The sequence below is a fragment of the Temnothorax curvispinosus genome, unplaced genomic scaffold (assembly GCF_003070985.1).
Source record: "Temnothorax curvispinosus isolate PA1 unplaced genomic scaffold, ASM307098v1 QBEX01008590.1, whole genome shotgun sequence".
In the NCBI taxonomy this organism is placed as follows: domain Eukaryota; kingdom Metazoa; phylum Arthropoda; class Insecta; order Hymenoptera; family Formicidae; genus Temnothorax; species Temnothorax curvispinosus.
In genome coordinates, this window is record NW_020218370.1 from 983885 (window position 1) to 1000262 (window position 16378).

Genomic DNA, 16378 nt, shown 5'->3' on the forward strand with positions numbered 1-16378 from the left:
CGATAAAACGGTAAAAATTGCTATATAATCTGTTTATTATTTATTAGTGTAAATATTTATATGATGAGGATATTTATATTTCACTTAACAAATCTATTTTTGAATGATAAATATTTCACTGTTCCATATTAATTGAAATATACAGGATTGATTTGACAAGGAAATGGCACTTAACTCTATTGATGTTCCAATAAAAGACAGTAGATTATTTAAATACAATTATTTAAACCGTCTATTTTAATTTTATCGTATAGTTCGCAGACTTATATTAATGTTTAATCAGAGAAGAAAGAAATGAAAATATTTAATTCATAATCTACAAATATGCGTCAGTAATTCGTTAAATTTGTATTAAAGAAAATTCATGAATAGAAACTGAATATAATTACAAATCATAATTTTTCTGAAATATGCTTTGCTGCTGATTTTTGGGTGGTTATTTATATTCATTATTTGTTACTTCGTGAGTTTCATTGAAAAAGTTGTGCAGTTTTCAAAAGCCATATAATCCGCGATAAAACTGCAGCATTAAACGGCAGGAAACTTTCTTAATATAAAGTAAAGACGATTAATACGCTTCTCTAACTTTAATAAGGAACTTCATACGTGATATCTTGTTTTGCGACAACCGTGTCATTTCGCACAAATCATATGAAAACTAGTGTAATTAGAACGCACGTGTGGTAAAAATTAAAATTTTACAGAATATTGAATTATTTTAATATGAGTATAACACGATTTAAATTAAAAATATTTACTAAAACATAACATAATTCTATTTCTGTACAATGTAAATGTATTTGGTTTTATATACGATATATATACTATTATATTTTGTTTATATTATTTGATTTTATTTTTCCTTTCTTTTTTTCATAATTACGCTAAGGAACAATTTGTGTAGTGACATTCCTGTCTGTCTAGCAAAAACAGAATAATAAAATTAATTCTGTCTCCTATATCAAACGCAAGTCCCGATAATTTGTGAACGAAATAGAAATAGGTGACGCGAATAGACCGACGGGATTGTGAATGACCCGACTATTCTCGGCCCGGAGAGGAATTTCGTTCAGGAATCTTTTCGATGTGAGACGTGATGTACAGAGTGCGAACAACCCGAGCAAAAGCTCGCAAGCTCGTTTGGTGCGACGCCGCTGTGTCTGTTCATTTACATAGCCCGGTGCATTTATAGATCATTATACCGCGCAGCATCGCTATTAGCTCATATTTTTTCGCGTTACTCGCAGCGTCGTGAGTTACGGACGGTTTACTTGAGCGACTTCCTGCATAAAGCTTATAAATATCGTGGCAGACACTGCAGCGTTGTCTACCGATTTTCGAGTTGTGTTTATTTTCTTCGTCGGCTAATTTATCTCTGTGTGGTGATTGTGTTTGCACGAGCTAACTCGTTAAGTATATCTTGAATTTTAGGAATACAATCTTATAAAACTAAAAATCTCAATCTTTAACGTGATATTTTGATATTCTAAAATTCTAAAGTAATTTTTAAATGACATAAATTTCCTATGTTTCAGATTAATTTGTTTTCTTTGTCAGTTACCTATTTAAGAAATAAAACTTTTAATTTAGATCCTGATTTAAGATAAATCACATTCGTGTCATACATCTCGTTTTAATTTCACAATCACGTCTATTATTTCAACGTTTTTCTTTTTTAATATTTTATTTAGTCGGTGTGTTTCTCACTTGGAAAGATAGAAAAATAGCTTGCTGTCGCATAGCTCTAATTAGAAACAACGCTCCGTTCATCTTCGAGCTATGCAGATTTGCTTGTCGGGCAACAACGTACGTAACTCTGAACCGGAAACGGTTAATCGCGATCGCCCGTCGCTCGGCTGCGAGTGAACGCATTGACGCGATTAGCAGAGCTGCGGTGTCGAAGTGCAAACAAAACGCGCGTTTTCCACCGTCCTCGGCGACGATTCATCGCGGCAGATATTTGGCTCGCGCGATCCGAAAGCAAAATACGCGACGCGCATCGCCGGACAAACGCATACGCGCTTGTTCCCTTTTTGCGGCTTGCGTGCGCTCGCGTGCGAATGTTCTCGTCCGGCCGGCTAAAATATCTCGCATATTTTTGTTGGGAATTAATCCGGGCCGTAATACCGGCCAGCGGGTGCGCACTGAAAATTCTCTCGACAAACAACCCTCCCGCCGCCCACCCATCTCCGTCCTCTCTCACCCCCGTGACGCTAAAGGGCGCGCACCGTAGCCGCACGTGTCTGCAATTTCCACGTGTGTCCGTGTCTTGGGGAAGGCGGCTGTATACGTTAATATACGGGGTGCGTCAAGAAAAAATAAATTAATGTATTCAGACCTTGATGTAATGCCTGTGACGGACAATGTAGATATCGAAGTCGCTTGTGGCATAAACAAGAATAAGCGTGTAATGAAAAAGATAAATAAATTAATTTAAACGTCTTATATTTATAATTAATTAAGGCTTAAATTAATTTCGCTTAATCTAAATTTGAAACAAATTAAAAATTTTATTAATTATGTAATAATAGTTAAGTTTCACACGTCGAATCTGACTCTTAATATTCCTGATTTAAGACAATGCCGAACGTAATTAAGGACTTCCATTAAACTTCTTCTAAATAGAGTTCAGTCTGATCGAAAAATACAGTCTTGTTAATACGCGAAGTGTTTTCCGAGTCACCTTATATAGAAGTCTACAGTCTCTGTGAGTGTATCTGGCGTCGTTCGTGTACATCTCGTCTGTGTGTTCGACAAGTGCGCGGATGTCTGGGACCGCTTGTGCGAGCGGGGAAAACGCGAAATGGTCAACCGTAACCCCCGACCCGAGCTCCTCGTGCCCTTTTCTCCCCTCGCAAACCCCCGCGGGCGCATATTCGCCGCCTGGAATTCCTCAAGTTTACCGAGGGACAGAAATTAGTTGGAGCGACGTAATTGCTGGAATGTATGCGTTCGCCCGTTAACGTTATGGCACCTCTCATTACCGTTCTAACGGCAGCTGACACGAGCTTCCGCCCCCATGTGCGCCATTCTCGAAAAAAAAGGGTTAAACGACACCGTGGCGGAATAAGGATCCGGTGCGATAAAGTGCTAAGATCCCCCCACGGTATTTTATCTTCGTAGGTATATTATACGTGATTTAGAGGCTTATTATATGTACAAGAAGTGTAATACATATAATATATATTATGTATGCATTCGTACACGATTCTTTTCTCACTATATATATATCTCTTTATTTTTCTAACGCAACGCCCTCGAAATCTGATGCATCGTAGAGGATTTTCAGTCCGCTTGATTATTTGCCCTCGACCCATAAATAGCCGAAGTCTCGTCGAACGCAATTTAATCAAGTTCGGCAAGTTCGCCGACGATGTGGCGGTTGTCGGGGTCAGTGCATGCATTCTATACTAGCCAGGGGAATTTTGTGGACCTCGCACGGTCACCTACTGTAATATTAATGGCTCGAGTATGAAATTTGCTTAATCATGACTAACGGGATGACCCAATGGAGTCACAATAGGTTCGCCGCCGTTCGCCCGTCGCGTCAATTCCGAATAATAATCGCTGTGGAGCCTACGTGAAGAAGCATTAAAAAAAAGTGTGTAATTCAGAATGCAGCTTTGCAAAATCATATTGATTTTAATTTTGTGCCTCGCGCGTTCCTGAGAAAGTTTGCGAAATTTAATAAAGAATAGTAAGGGCGATTTAACAGAAATAGAAAGTTAATCAAATTTCAAAGTGAAATCTCACTCGCTAACTTACTTTCATTCACTTCAATTTATTCAACTAACTTTCTTGATTCACAAGAACCAATTTTACATGCAATCAGTGTATTTTCCTTGAGGCAAAAAATTTCAATTCAATTAATGTGATTTCCGCATCAGTTTTTTGACTTCATGATATTAAACATTTCTTTAAAATATTTAATAGTACTTATAATAAAGTACTTAATTCTGAACGGTATTGTGAGAACACTTTCAAATATATATAATTTATTGTTATAATTTTAAAACGTTGTACGTATAAAAGAATTTAATCTTCTTCGCCGGACAACAAATATCTTCATGAATATTTTTCCTCTTCGGACACGACTCTAATGGCCAGTAGCATTTTCTTGCTTAATTAGTGTGAGTAATGTCATGCATTTGACCATTTCGTATATATGTGGCCACGACGCCGCGACGGTAAAAAGATACCGCGCGAAAAGAAAATCCGGAGAACGCTAAAAGTGGGCATGACAAATCCGAGGAGCCAAGAAAACAAAGCTCGACCGAGGGACAAAAATTACGAAAAACAATGAAAAATAGGGGAATCAAGTACGTCCATTTTCTCTCTAACAAAATCGTCTCGGCTATATATCACGCTACGCGAAAAACGTGTTTGCATCCATGTTTTCTCATTGCCTGTATTCCATATTACATTGCTGTGTATTAATATAATTTTAAATTTTTTTCTAAAGTTTCTTTTATAATATTAAAGTTTCTTAAATTAAGTTTCTTAAATAGTAATTATTATAAATCGTTTTTTCAAACTTATAAAAAATGTGTCACAATGTAATAAATACATTTATGTCCATTTCTACCAATGCCGATTAACTTTAATCTCGGTTTAACTTACTTCTTATCCTTTTCCAATTTTAAGAATTAGAAAAAGATAAAAAGTAAATTAAACCGAGATTAAAGTTAATCCGCATAGTAGAAATGGACATTAGAGTTCTTTTTCCTTAGATCAAATTGTATATTATCATAAATATAAACCATTTAATTATTGGAATAAGTTCATTTAAATATATAAATACTTTATTATTTTATATGATTCTTTCTTCTTATTTTGAAGGTATATATATGTATAAATACATATTATTACATATTATGTTTTACATATTTTCACATATACAAAAAATATCAGTTTCATATTACTATTATTATATTATTGTGTCATATTTTATATCTTACTAATATTTTGAAAATAAATTAATATTATTATTTTCCATACTTTCAATCAACTTTATTATACGCGCTATTGATTTCGCTTTATTGATTTCAAGATTCAATGAAAATATTACCATCTGTCGCAATAACGGATTTTTTCAATACAGGTTCGCTTGATAGACAAGTAACTACTTACCACGACGGTCGGATGTAACGGAAGGCTGTACTACTGGGAAAGGTGGTCCGATGTCGAATACTCAGAAAGGAGAAATAGTTTCGTCGTCTCTCTCCCTCTCTTTCTCCCCCTCTCTTTCTCGCCCTCTGCTCAACTCCAGGTCTCGCTATAATAGATAGACTTCCTTCTGTAACACGAAATAAATGCGTGAGTCTGGAATGACGGAATGATTGATTAATCTGCGCAAAGAAAGCGCGACATGGAATTTCGATCAAGGGAAAGTACATGCGTTACTTCGCCGTTACCAGCACGAATCGTGTATCGCGCATTTATATATACTCGCGACGAATTCGGCGAAATCGACAGAATTCCGTGGTACGTCATTGAATCGAGGCTTATATACCTCAAGCCGTCTCCGAGACCATCGCCTTTCCGAGAAGTGTCTTCCACACAAAATCGTGATATCGCGACGGACCAGTTCATCGCGGGAGATAACCGACGCCGCCGACGCGAACTAAAATCGTTTGAAAAAATGAATTCGTCTCACGTGTACGTTCTCGATATGACGCGTCACGCCATCACGTGATCTTCGATAAAATGTCGTCCTGCGAAAACTCGATCGATTCGAATCAAATACGGGAGCGAGAAGCTTCTTATAGCACTTTTTTTCAATATTTTCATTACTTTTTATTTGATTTAAATATTGGCAAAGATCTAGAGTCATTGATATATCAATAAAATAATCGATTGTACACAATTGGAAAACCGTATGTATGTACGATATCTAACCATTATGCGGGGAATACGACAGAATAAAATCGTGGATTTCGAAATTTTTCGAAGCTCACCTTCGTTTTTCCTTCGTGCGACTTGAGAATTTACCGTAACACGCTATGACACTTTCAACAAATGCTGCCGACGTTTATCTTCGATCGGGAAGATGGTCGCCCGAATTTATCGGCCGCGTGAAGTGAAGGCTCACCGGAAGATACGGGAGTGAGTGAGATTTTGCCATTTTTGCCTCGAAAAGCTCATGGTATTTTTAAAGTATGGCCTTTGCGACGCGGAGCCTGCGAGTTTTATGTAAAATATACAATGGGAACGCGGGAACGACGTATTGCACCCTCCGACGACCCGTCGGCCGAATTTCGCTCGTTCAGTCGGCGCAAAAATATCGCTACAGTACCGAAAGTGAGCACGATCATAACCTCCACGTGAAAGCATGGGAGCCTGTTACTATTACAATCATTTTAATCACAGCTCACGTGCCGTCGACGGAAATAAATAATATCAATGTTTAACAGAAATTCATGTTGACAAAGAAAACTGTTAATTTTAATTTATTATTCTTACTAAATATGTCGAGCATCATTTTAATTGCACATGCAATTAAAAAGTATTCTTGCTTTGACGTGAAGAAACGTATCTCTCGTATATATGTGTAAAAATGTCGGACTTATGCGTTTATTTTATGTGCGAAATTTCTTATTTGTCCTCAGCAACGGATCGCCCAAAAATCACTAGTAACCTGACCAACATACAATCGTCGATAAATGAAGCCGAGTCATTGGGACAGGAAGCGGCAGCTCACAAGAAACAGAGTGAACAGCAAAAGGAAGATGAGGAAGAAAAGGCGAATCGTGAAAGATCGAAGAGAATGATGAACTATGGATTTGCAGCATTTGGCGTGTTCATGGGTATTGGCTTCACTTATTTAGTATACGAATTAGGAAGACCTAACTATGACGAACATGGGAATGTCATCGAGGACGAATTTTCCAATTTACCGTTCTTTGAACAGATCTACAAGAGGGTCAAGAGAGAGCTTAATTATTATACAAGAGTACGATGCTTTTATAATTAATTCTATCTATACTTGTAGTATACATATATATTGCTGTATTATATCAAATGAAATATAATAAAGCAATATATATATGGAAAGCTTGTAAAATAAGTTTATAGTCTTTTATATTGAATTCTTTATGCACAGTGTATTTTCTAACATGTGAAATTATACTCATATGTTAGAGAATACATGTATGATTTTACAGTATGAGAGATTACAGTATGATTTTATTGTGTTTACAGCTAGTACAGGAACCCAGTAGGGAAAAGTTGTTACCTGATCCATTAAAACATCCATATATCCAGCCTCCATATACTCTAGTTCTGGAGATGACAGACCTCCTTGTGCATCCAGATTGGACAGTAAGTATCTGATCTGCAATTTCAATATAATTTAACGTTTGCTATGTATTAATGTTTTCTATGTATGACACATCGATTTCTCATGAGACCAATGTGACATACGTGTAAGAATTATTTGGAGTATGGAATATAGAATCAAGAAAGAAATATAAAAATATAGAGCTTAAAATATAGAATTATTATTAAAAATATTTAGTTAGCTTTTTTAATACATTTTATGTGTGCTACATACACTACATTGAATAGAACTACTGTTAAAAATATAGCATAGTTGGCGACAAAGATTTCTCAAATCTAAACATGTTAATTTAAGGGTTGACATACATGTATACGTTTTATCTGTAGTATTCAACTGGATGGAGATTTAAAAAGCGGCCTGGCGTAGACCAGTTTTTAGAAGCAGTTGCCCCACCACAATTTGAAATTGTAATTTATACAGCTGAACAAGGAATGGTATAACTGGTTTTTTATTTTTTTTAAATACTACTTCCGAATGTATTTGATAAAAAAAAAATTTATATGAGGAAAATAATATCTGTCTATTTCAATTACAGACAGTGTTCCCTATTTTGGATGCACTCGATCCAAATGGATATATAATGTACAGATTAGTTAGAGATGCAACACGTTTTGTGGATGGACATCATGTTAAAGATCTGGGAGCTCTCAATCGTGATCTTAGTAAAGTAATTATTACTGCATTAAAAAATAATTTCTTCTTATTAGACTTAACCATTTTTATAGTCACTACTATATACGTTGTGATTACAGGTTATTGTTATCGATTGGAATGAAGAGAGCGTGAAGTTACATCCAGAAAATGCATTTAAACTTCCTCGATGGACGGGTAATGATGATGATACTACATTGTATGACTTAGCGGCATTCCTGAAAAGTAAGATCAATCTTAAAATTATACGCCTTGAAAATTTTATGTACCGTCATTTTTGCTAATATAAATTCTATATGTAATTCTTTAATTATATAAATATCAACATTTTTAATAATTTCTATTGGTTGATAAAGATTTTAACTTTCTTTCACAGCGATATTAACATCGAATGTGCAAGATGTGCGAGACGTATTGAATTATTATAGACAATTTGATAATCCGTTGGAAATGTTCAAAGAAAATCGACGGAAATTTTTGGTAAGTTATTGTAAAATGTGGCAAGAATGTATAATCGAATATTTGATTATAATAATGATTATTGGCAGATGCAAATGGAGGAGGAACAAAATAAGCAACAAGATAACAGCAAAGTACTTATTTCGAGATGGAAACCATCTTTCCTACGGAACCGCTAGTCAAAATAAATCAATTACGTTGAAATTTTTGACGTGTACATCATTTAAATACGCAACATGTTCAGTCATTTCTCATCGCAACAGATATTATACATGATTATCGTTTAATTTTTATTACGATTAAATAAACGATGTTCTAAAGATAATTTTGTTTATTTATAACACAAATTAATACTGTCGCACGCACGCATTACATAACTTCGATATATATTACGTACAAAAATATAAATTTCAAATGATCAATATATTTCTATTAATCTGTTAATTATGTAAATTATTTAAGTGCGCTTTTTCTTGCGAGTTGTTCCCGATTTAACTTTTGGTAACAGCATTTCTTGCAGCATGTTGCTGTCATCAATGTATATGAGATCCTGTTCTTGTGACACACTAATTAATTCTTGAGTATTGATAGGGGTAGGTATGTACTCGGGTTCATCCTGTGATTGCATAACAGGATGTTTCGAAGTCGAAGATTCTAACCAGTTCAAAACTTTCTGATGTGATCCCATTCCTACCGGTACAGGTACTTCCTCGCGTATTTCCCAAGCTGCAAGAAGTTCTGGTGCTAATAGATCTATGTACGATCCCAATTTAGCTAATGATTGCTTCCAGGTTGGATCAAAACTGTCTGCATTTTCTTCAGTGAATTTTAAACGAGGACTGAGCATTTTGTTCGTAAAATCTGTGTAAAATCATTTTCATGATTTGCATTACTTATAATAGTTCAAAGTATATCTAAATAAAAATTGAGATATTCTCTTACTTTCAAATATATATTGCATATTGCACTTATCGGTAAGAGTTAAAGGTACTATCGGTTCAGCTTGAGCTGACAAAGCTTTTTCCCACATATTTAACGCATAACAAGCTTTGCTATTTATAGGAGAATATTTGTCCAATGTGTTTTCATGTGTTATACACTGATAAAATATATCACCTAAAAATAGTAAAAAGATATATATTTACATGTTTAAACATAACATCCTGAGATGTTAATATAGTATACTTTATGATAGAATATAATATAGTTATACCAATAGAATTTTGGATAAAATAGAATACTTCTGCATTCTTTATATTTGTAATTAATGTGCTACCAGCGTTACACAATTCAAATCTGCTTTGTAAATACGGATTCAAGCACATTCCTTGCATTTGAGATTTATTTAATGTTTCTGCAATGTGTGGGGGTGTAAAAGGCAAATTAAAAGAATGAGACTTTTCCTCATTCATCCATGTGTTCAAAATTATTGTGTTTTCACCGGCTTTCTGAGTTGATAGAACAATTATTTCCTTGTCATCGCTGTAATAAATATGTGATATGATGTAATTGTAATGGTAATTAGTTATTACAATTAGAATTCTTATTTAGCATTATTAACCTGTTAGTTACAGCCGCCAATAGCGGAGTATCTTTGAACTGATGCGTCCATTTTTGTCGCACACATTGCTTGGGAGAACGATTATCGCACAGTAAAAAGGAATGATAAGTGCCCAAATATCGACAGCGATTGTGTTTACTTGGTGCTTCTACCGACAAACTTTCACAGTTTTCCAAGTTAAATTTTGGACACAACGTGATACATGCTCGATCAAGAGCAGTCTGTAAAAAGATACAGTAATACTCAACTGCATAAAAAGTAACAAATATATTCTTATTATTAGGTAAATAATTCAGAAAATAATTTGTGCAATTTGTTATCGTATAAGAAAATAAATAGGTTTAAAACTTGCTTCTTACCCTAGTATCAAGATAATGCAAGCAACACCTGTCTACGTAAATTAAAACATTTGGATCAGTTTCCTGAAACCTTATGCATCCCCAAGCATCATGCTCGTGAGTCATATTATCTTGCTGTACAGAACCACTATTAATGTATTTCCTGAAGAAAAAAATACTGACATTGAGAAAACAAAAGATTGATGATATAAAAAAAGTTAAGATATGAAAAATACTTACGAACTATTTATATCCCATAAGGACAATATTCTTTCTGCATTCAGTGTACAATGATAATTAATATTAGTTAAACTCAAGTCAGCACTGACATATGGTACCTTTGATGCTTGCCTATGAATTTCATCAAGCACCAAGTGATTCTCAGAATTGGACAATGTATAAAGAGCACATTGACCCTTATGTCTTCCTAAAATTCTACCTAAAAACGAAGACATTTACTAGTATAACAAACTTCTATATATATATGAGTTTATCTTTTTTTAATTTTAAGATTAGCAATATACGTACATGTGTCACTAATTTTGGTTTGTCTAATTTCATACAACGCTCCAGGTAATTTACATTTAGCTGAATTTTGCAGCAATGGCTTCCATACGGAATCTTCCATGGGTGTAATATGTGCAGCAACTGAAAATATTTCAATATAAGAAAGACAGATTAAAACTACAATTGTACAAATTATTATTATATACATCCATGAAAATATGTTCTATATTAGGACAGTACCTAAGTCTCCCACAAATGGAAATAACAGAACATCCCAGTCATTTAACTGAACGTAATTTAATGATCCACCAGTATAGTACCAATTATAAGTCTAAAAAAAATATTTTATTAACAATATTCTGTTGTCTTACAATTCTTATATATCTTATATTCAGTTATTTATTACTTTCATATTTTGCAACAATAGTACCAAAAGATAGTTTTGTCATATTATCTTGTTGATAGTTCAGTTTATAGCTTGTTAAACATACCCCTTCAAAATAAGGATCCGGATCCGTATCAAGCAGTTCTGCTATATCTGCAATATATCTGGGTACATTTGCGCTATATCCCTTACTACCTCTTTTCCATTTTATGCTTTTCTTGTGTACTACGTCAAATTCTATCAAGAATACATTTTGTCAAGTTAGTTGTCAAGTTATCGGATATAAAAGTTATTAAATTTTTTTAAATATATGTACAACCTTTCTTATGCTTTTCATAATACTTTATTATTCTATTTATATCATCTTTTAGATGGCTTTTCAGAGTAAGGAGTTGCAAGGCTGGATCTTCTTCACTAAGCACTGCAAGTATTTAAAGAAAAAAAAAATGTTCTAATTATATTTAATAAAATCAGGATTTAATACAATAAAATCATCGTAAATCTTCTAAAATGTCTTTAAAGACTACAAGAAAGTTTAAAAAGTCTTTGAAAGTATAATACTTCTAAAATATATTCAAAAAATTACTTAGAAAGAAAAAAAAAGTTATATTCCAACAAAAATTTCGATATCATATCAGTGTTGTCGCATACCTGTTCTTGATAACTTTGCTGGTGGCAATAACGGCTTTGGTAAATCACAATTATATGGAAACTCTTGACAGAGTCCTATTGCATTCTCCTCATCCCATTTCTCAATACATGGTGATCTATTCAAGTTGTAACCCGGCATTACATGATGTGGATAATTCTTCAAGAACGCAGCACCCAGTTTATTCAATAGATTGTTTTCAGCGCGTTTAAATGCCTTTGACTTCAATTCTTGTGCCTTCATGATTCACTCAAGTCTATTCAGTTTCTTTCAGAGTGAAACATGTACAATTTCATCCATACATCTTTTATTCGTGAAACAATAAGAAAAATAATATACACAAAGTCCTTTCCCTTTCCTTTAGATGTTTGTATTATTATAATATAATAACATCACTTTTGGGATACACTTTGGAGATTGCGAGATATTTATCACAACAGCAATGAGAACAAATAAACATTGACGAAACGTATGATTAATAGATCAGCAAAAAAATCTACAATTTACACACGTAGTACATTTATTTCAATTATTATTACGCGTTCATGCGAAACACGTGCGTAGCGTCAACAATAGCCACGCCATAACAGTTTCTAAGGACGGCAAGGACGCATTTTCCGACGCGCTCCCTGAAAAAGTGCAACTTGGTGCAACTCAACAACGTCCGTTACGCTCGGTAACGGTACATGGTTTGTGTCCATGCTATGGTTCATGTCCGAACTACTCAAACTGAATATGATAGTAAAAAATTATATATTATTATTGTATATTCGACGCAATGGTCACGCGGAAACGCGCGATGCTATGTTAAAAATACTCGAGAGTCTTTATTTATTGTACAAATCGTGGGATATTTTATACATACCCTGCATAAAATGTCGGATTGAAAAGAATTAATTTAAATTCTGCTTTCTGATGCGAAGAAAGGGATTGAAAAGTATTGGTTCGCTGGGTTCGCATAAAACCGTACCATGCTGAATGTGAGACAGCAGTGGTTGATGCTTCGCATTGAAAAGTATTGGATCGCATTAAATTCACCCAAAAAAAATATTCTGTCATTTATATTCACCCAGCATAAAAAAATTATTTTTTTCGAAATTTTATTACTATTTTATAACTAAATTTGTTTCTTAAGGGGATGCTGGAGCCGTCTGTTTTACCGGCATTTTTTGTCGGCACGTAGCGTCGTATTAATTTGACAGAATTAAAAATCCTTCTCCAGAATTGCAGTAGATACATTAATGATTCGGGGAAACTCCGATTTTATATAGAAAACGAGAAAAAATTACGGAAGTACAGATTTCCTTATCCTACTCTTATCCCAATATGGCGTCTCGAGTTGCGGCGAGCTGTCAGCTCGTCACAAGATGTATTTCATATAAGAGATATACCATTGGTACGAACGCGAAAACAAGTTTCCCCGAATTGCACAACAAGAAAAACATCGATAAACCCCCCAAATCAAGATTTGGAAGCGTAATATAAAAGTATAATGTCGGTGTGCATCGTGCGTATGTGTGCGTGCAATGTAGCGTGCTATCAGAGAGAAACCTGAGAGAGGCCATCCCGGTCTTTTTCGTATGTTGCTGTGTTGCATTTTCCGACGCGCCGCCTGAGAAAGTGCAACTCAACTACGTCGTATCGCTCGGTAACCGCACATGGTTTGCGTCCGTGCTAATGGTTCGTGTCTGAACTAGCCAGCTGGAGGGGATATTATTCTGGCCGCGGCGGCCGCGCGCTCGGCCGGCCCGGGAGTTGCATCTGATTGCACCTGTTGATGATATTTTTACCTTATTTTATATTATATTTTTTTTTACCTTATTTTATATTATATTTTTTAAATATAGATAAATCGCGCAAAAATATCTGTTCCGCGTAAACAGCCACCGTCGCCTCGATATCCCTCACGTACTGACTGTTACTACGTTTATGCGAGCGTTACTTCTGTAGTAACTTACGATACGTCCGTCGCGTAAACGGGATTTTGTAGTAACTTACGATACGTTACTCCGCGTAAACGAATGATATATCGTAAGTTACTATAGAAGTAACGCTCGCGTAAACGTAGTATGAGGGAGTTACGTAATCGCCAGGCTAATGATCACTACGTGTTCGCGATATATGTATATAACACTCGCGTTTCGAGAGACAGCTACGTCGACCAGACACCACCGAGACAGAACGCAGAGCGTAGAATACAGCCAGTTAAACCTGTGAAAGTTAACGAAAGATTCGGCATACGTTGTCTTTTATTGTTCGTTGAAAGTTTTCGGTATTTTTGAACCGGCCGCGGCCGCGCGCGTAGGCCGTGACGTCATGCGCCGCTCCGCGCCGCCGGCGCGGCGGATCGATACGGTGACGGTGATGTAGTATGTAGTAGGCAGTGTAGGCACCTGCGCAGTCCGTACTAGCGGCGTGACCGTTGAACTCGAAAGCTCCGTACCTCGAAGATCGGCGCGTTTTCAACGTTGTTTCTGGCGATGAGCGGACTTGTCACTTGTTTCCGTCAACGCTCGGAGTAGTGTTACCTGCGTGAGTGACTCAGTTATCATTCTTCCGAGGAATCTCGCACCGGTAGGAAGTGTTTGTGCTTCGCGCGCGCTCGTCACCGACGTCACCGTGCTTCGTGCTGTTTTCGGAACGCGCTCGTTTCGGTGATTGGCATTCCTGCTTCCTCGTTTCGCGGGCCGCGGGAATACGCGCTACGCGATCGAGTACCGCGCGCCGTGTGCCGTGTGTGTAAAACAATTTAGAGTGTATGAGGTGTTTATCGGAATGAACGTGTCGCGCGACGCGCTCACTCGAGACGTCGAGGTGGAGGTATGTATGAACGACTTGCTTTGCAGTTTCGCGCTGTGATATTCGCGAGTGATAGTCGCTCCTCCCGCCATGTCTGGATTCGCGAAAAACGCTGACGTGCCGGACGTGTCGTGTGATTTAGCTCCGATTCTCTCCGTAGGGAAAAAGGGCTGAGAGATATTGATCGTGTCAAGTGATTCCGGTGATTCGATCGGTGATAACGGAACGCCGCGATACATCGCCCGTTCGTGAATGCTTCATAATCTCGATTTACGAGTTTGGTAATGACGTACTGTGCGTGCGATATTTAATTTCAACAGCGTATCTCTGATTGACGAAGTGCGTGTCTTTATTAACCGTCCGCTCGACTTGCGTAGTATCGCGCCAAGTTGCCAACATCTCGGAACATTTCGTCGCCCATTATTACGTCGCCCATTAACAACGTAACGCCGGTAACGCGGTGATGAACGCGTAACGACGCGGAGCACGCGGCGTCGCGACTCCTTCAAATTTGCATGAAAAATTCATGTTACCCGCTTTTATATTACAGAGAAAAGTACTTTTCCTTCCCACGGGTACGACCTTGGCGAGGTGGGAAGGCTCCAGTACCCAGTACGAGGATTTTACCCAAGCAAAACTCTTGTTCTGCTTGGATAAAAATTCAAAGACGGGGAAGCTAACGTACCCTCGTCCGCCGATTTAATTGAATGAACGAACCGCAGCCGGTTCGTCGCGTTTGCTTCGGGAGTGCCGTTCAAGTAATCGGACTAAAGGACTTTTCTAAACGGGAGTGCCGTACAGTATCGCGCGAGAAAGACTTTTAATGAAATTAGTCCGCGCGCGATTGTAGTTTATTATCCGCGAGTGTTTCTCGCGAGTGTCCTGTGCGGTGAGACGATGAAGCCTAAGTATCCCCTGAGAGGAGGAGGAGGCCTGGGAGAGGCATCGGGCACCGGCGGAGCAACCTTGGGGTGAGTATCATCTCTTTATATCTGCGTAAAATTAAAATAGTTCTTTTTTATTTATTTGAATTGTTTTATCTCGATAAATTAAAAATAATTAGAGAAAAAGATTATCTAAAATTTTACTCTTATAAAGATCGTTTTCGGTGAACACAGATGATTGTGTTGCTAAATATTTTATTGAAAAACAAATTAGTTGCGCGTAAAAATTATATTTTGAAAAATGTTGATTATTTTGAACGCTTCTTTAATTTGAATCTTATGTTTGTATGTTACAGTATCATCGTAGCTACGTGGCTGAACAACTCCGCCCGTTGCACATCGGCGTGGTAAGTCAGAATTTTTTTTATTGAAATGACAAATCTACGATTAGTCAGATATAGAGCCATTGTATCTCGGAACATATCGACGCTTATATATATAAATTAATTAAGTCAGGGTTTTGGGAAGTCGCGTCCGCGTCGCGTATACGTCTTCCCCGGGAACGCCGCCGCGGTGCCGGGTGGAAGATCCGTCATGCCACGCGCCACGTCAAATCGTACGTGGGGACATGCGATTTCAATGCAATATTGCGACATTTTAGAATACTCTGAACATATTAATTTCCGCAAATTTGGAGATATCTATCTATTTCTAATTTTATTATATTTTTCAGTCTTTTCTACCCCTATTTCATATATAATTCTTTTAAATTCGGTTGATTAGACTTAGCTTTATATGCGATCAAA

The 16378-nt window shown here is 36.6% G+C and overlaps 2 protein-coding genes across 3 annotated transcripts; one reads left to right on the forward strand and one right to left on the reverse strand.

Moving 5' to 3' along the window:
• The first annotated feature begins 6096 nt into the window (after nt 1-6096).
• On the forward strand, nt 6097-8774 carry LOC112458006 (mitochondrial import inner membrane translocase subunit TIM50-C-like). The gene is made up of 8 exons (XM_025021384.1): nt 6097-6300; nt 6609-6952; nt 7201-7320; nt 7666-7773; nt 7875-8006; nt 8092-8215; nt 8367-8470; nt 8539-8774. The coding sequence occupies exons 1-8, from the start codon at nt 6159-6161 to the stop codon at nt 8626-8628; spliced, it is 1164 nt and encodes a 387-aa protein (XP_024877152.1). The 5' UTR covers nt 6097-6158; the 3' UTR covers nt 8629-8774.
• A 104-nt stretch (nt 8775-8878) lies between these two features.
• LOC112458005 lies at nt 8879-12480 on the reverse strand. Of its 2 annotated transcripts, none has more exons than XM_025021383.1 (12): nt 12429-12480; nt 11892-12193; nt 11560-11661; nt 11347-11477; nt 11096-11186; nt 10877-10996; nt 10589-10787; nt 10370-10511; nt 10011-10231; nt 9663-9931; nt 9392-9565; nt 8879-9310 (listed from the first exon to the last, which is right to left on the reverse strand). In XM_025021383.1, exons 2-12 carry the CDS (start codon nt 12130-12132, stop codon nt 8907-8909), a joined length of 2094 nt encoding a protein of 697 aa, XP_024877151.1. In that variant the 5' UTR covers nt 12133-12193; nt 12429-12480; the 3' UTR covers nt 8879-8906. The 2 variants fall into 2 exon arrangements, with proteins under 2 accessions (XP_024877151.1, XP_024877150.1); XM_025021382.1 differs by having other exon boundaries at nt 12286-12469.
• Nucleotides 12481-16378: the final 3898 nt, after the last annotated feature.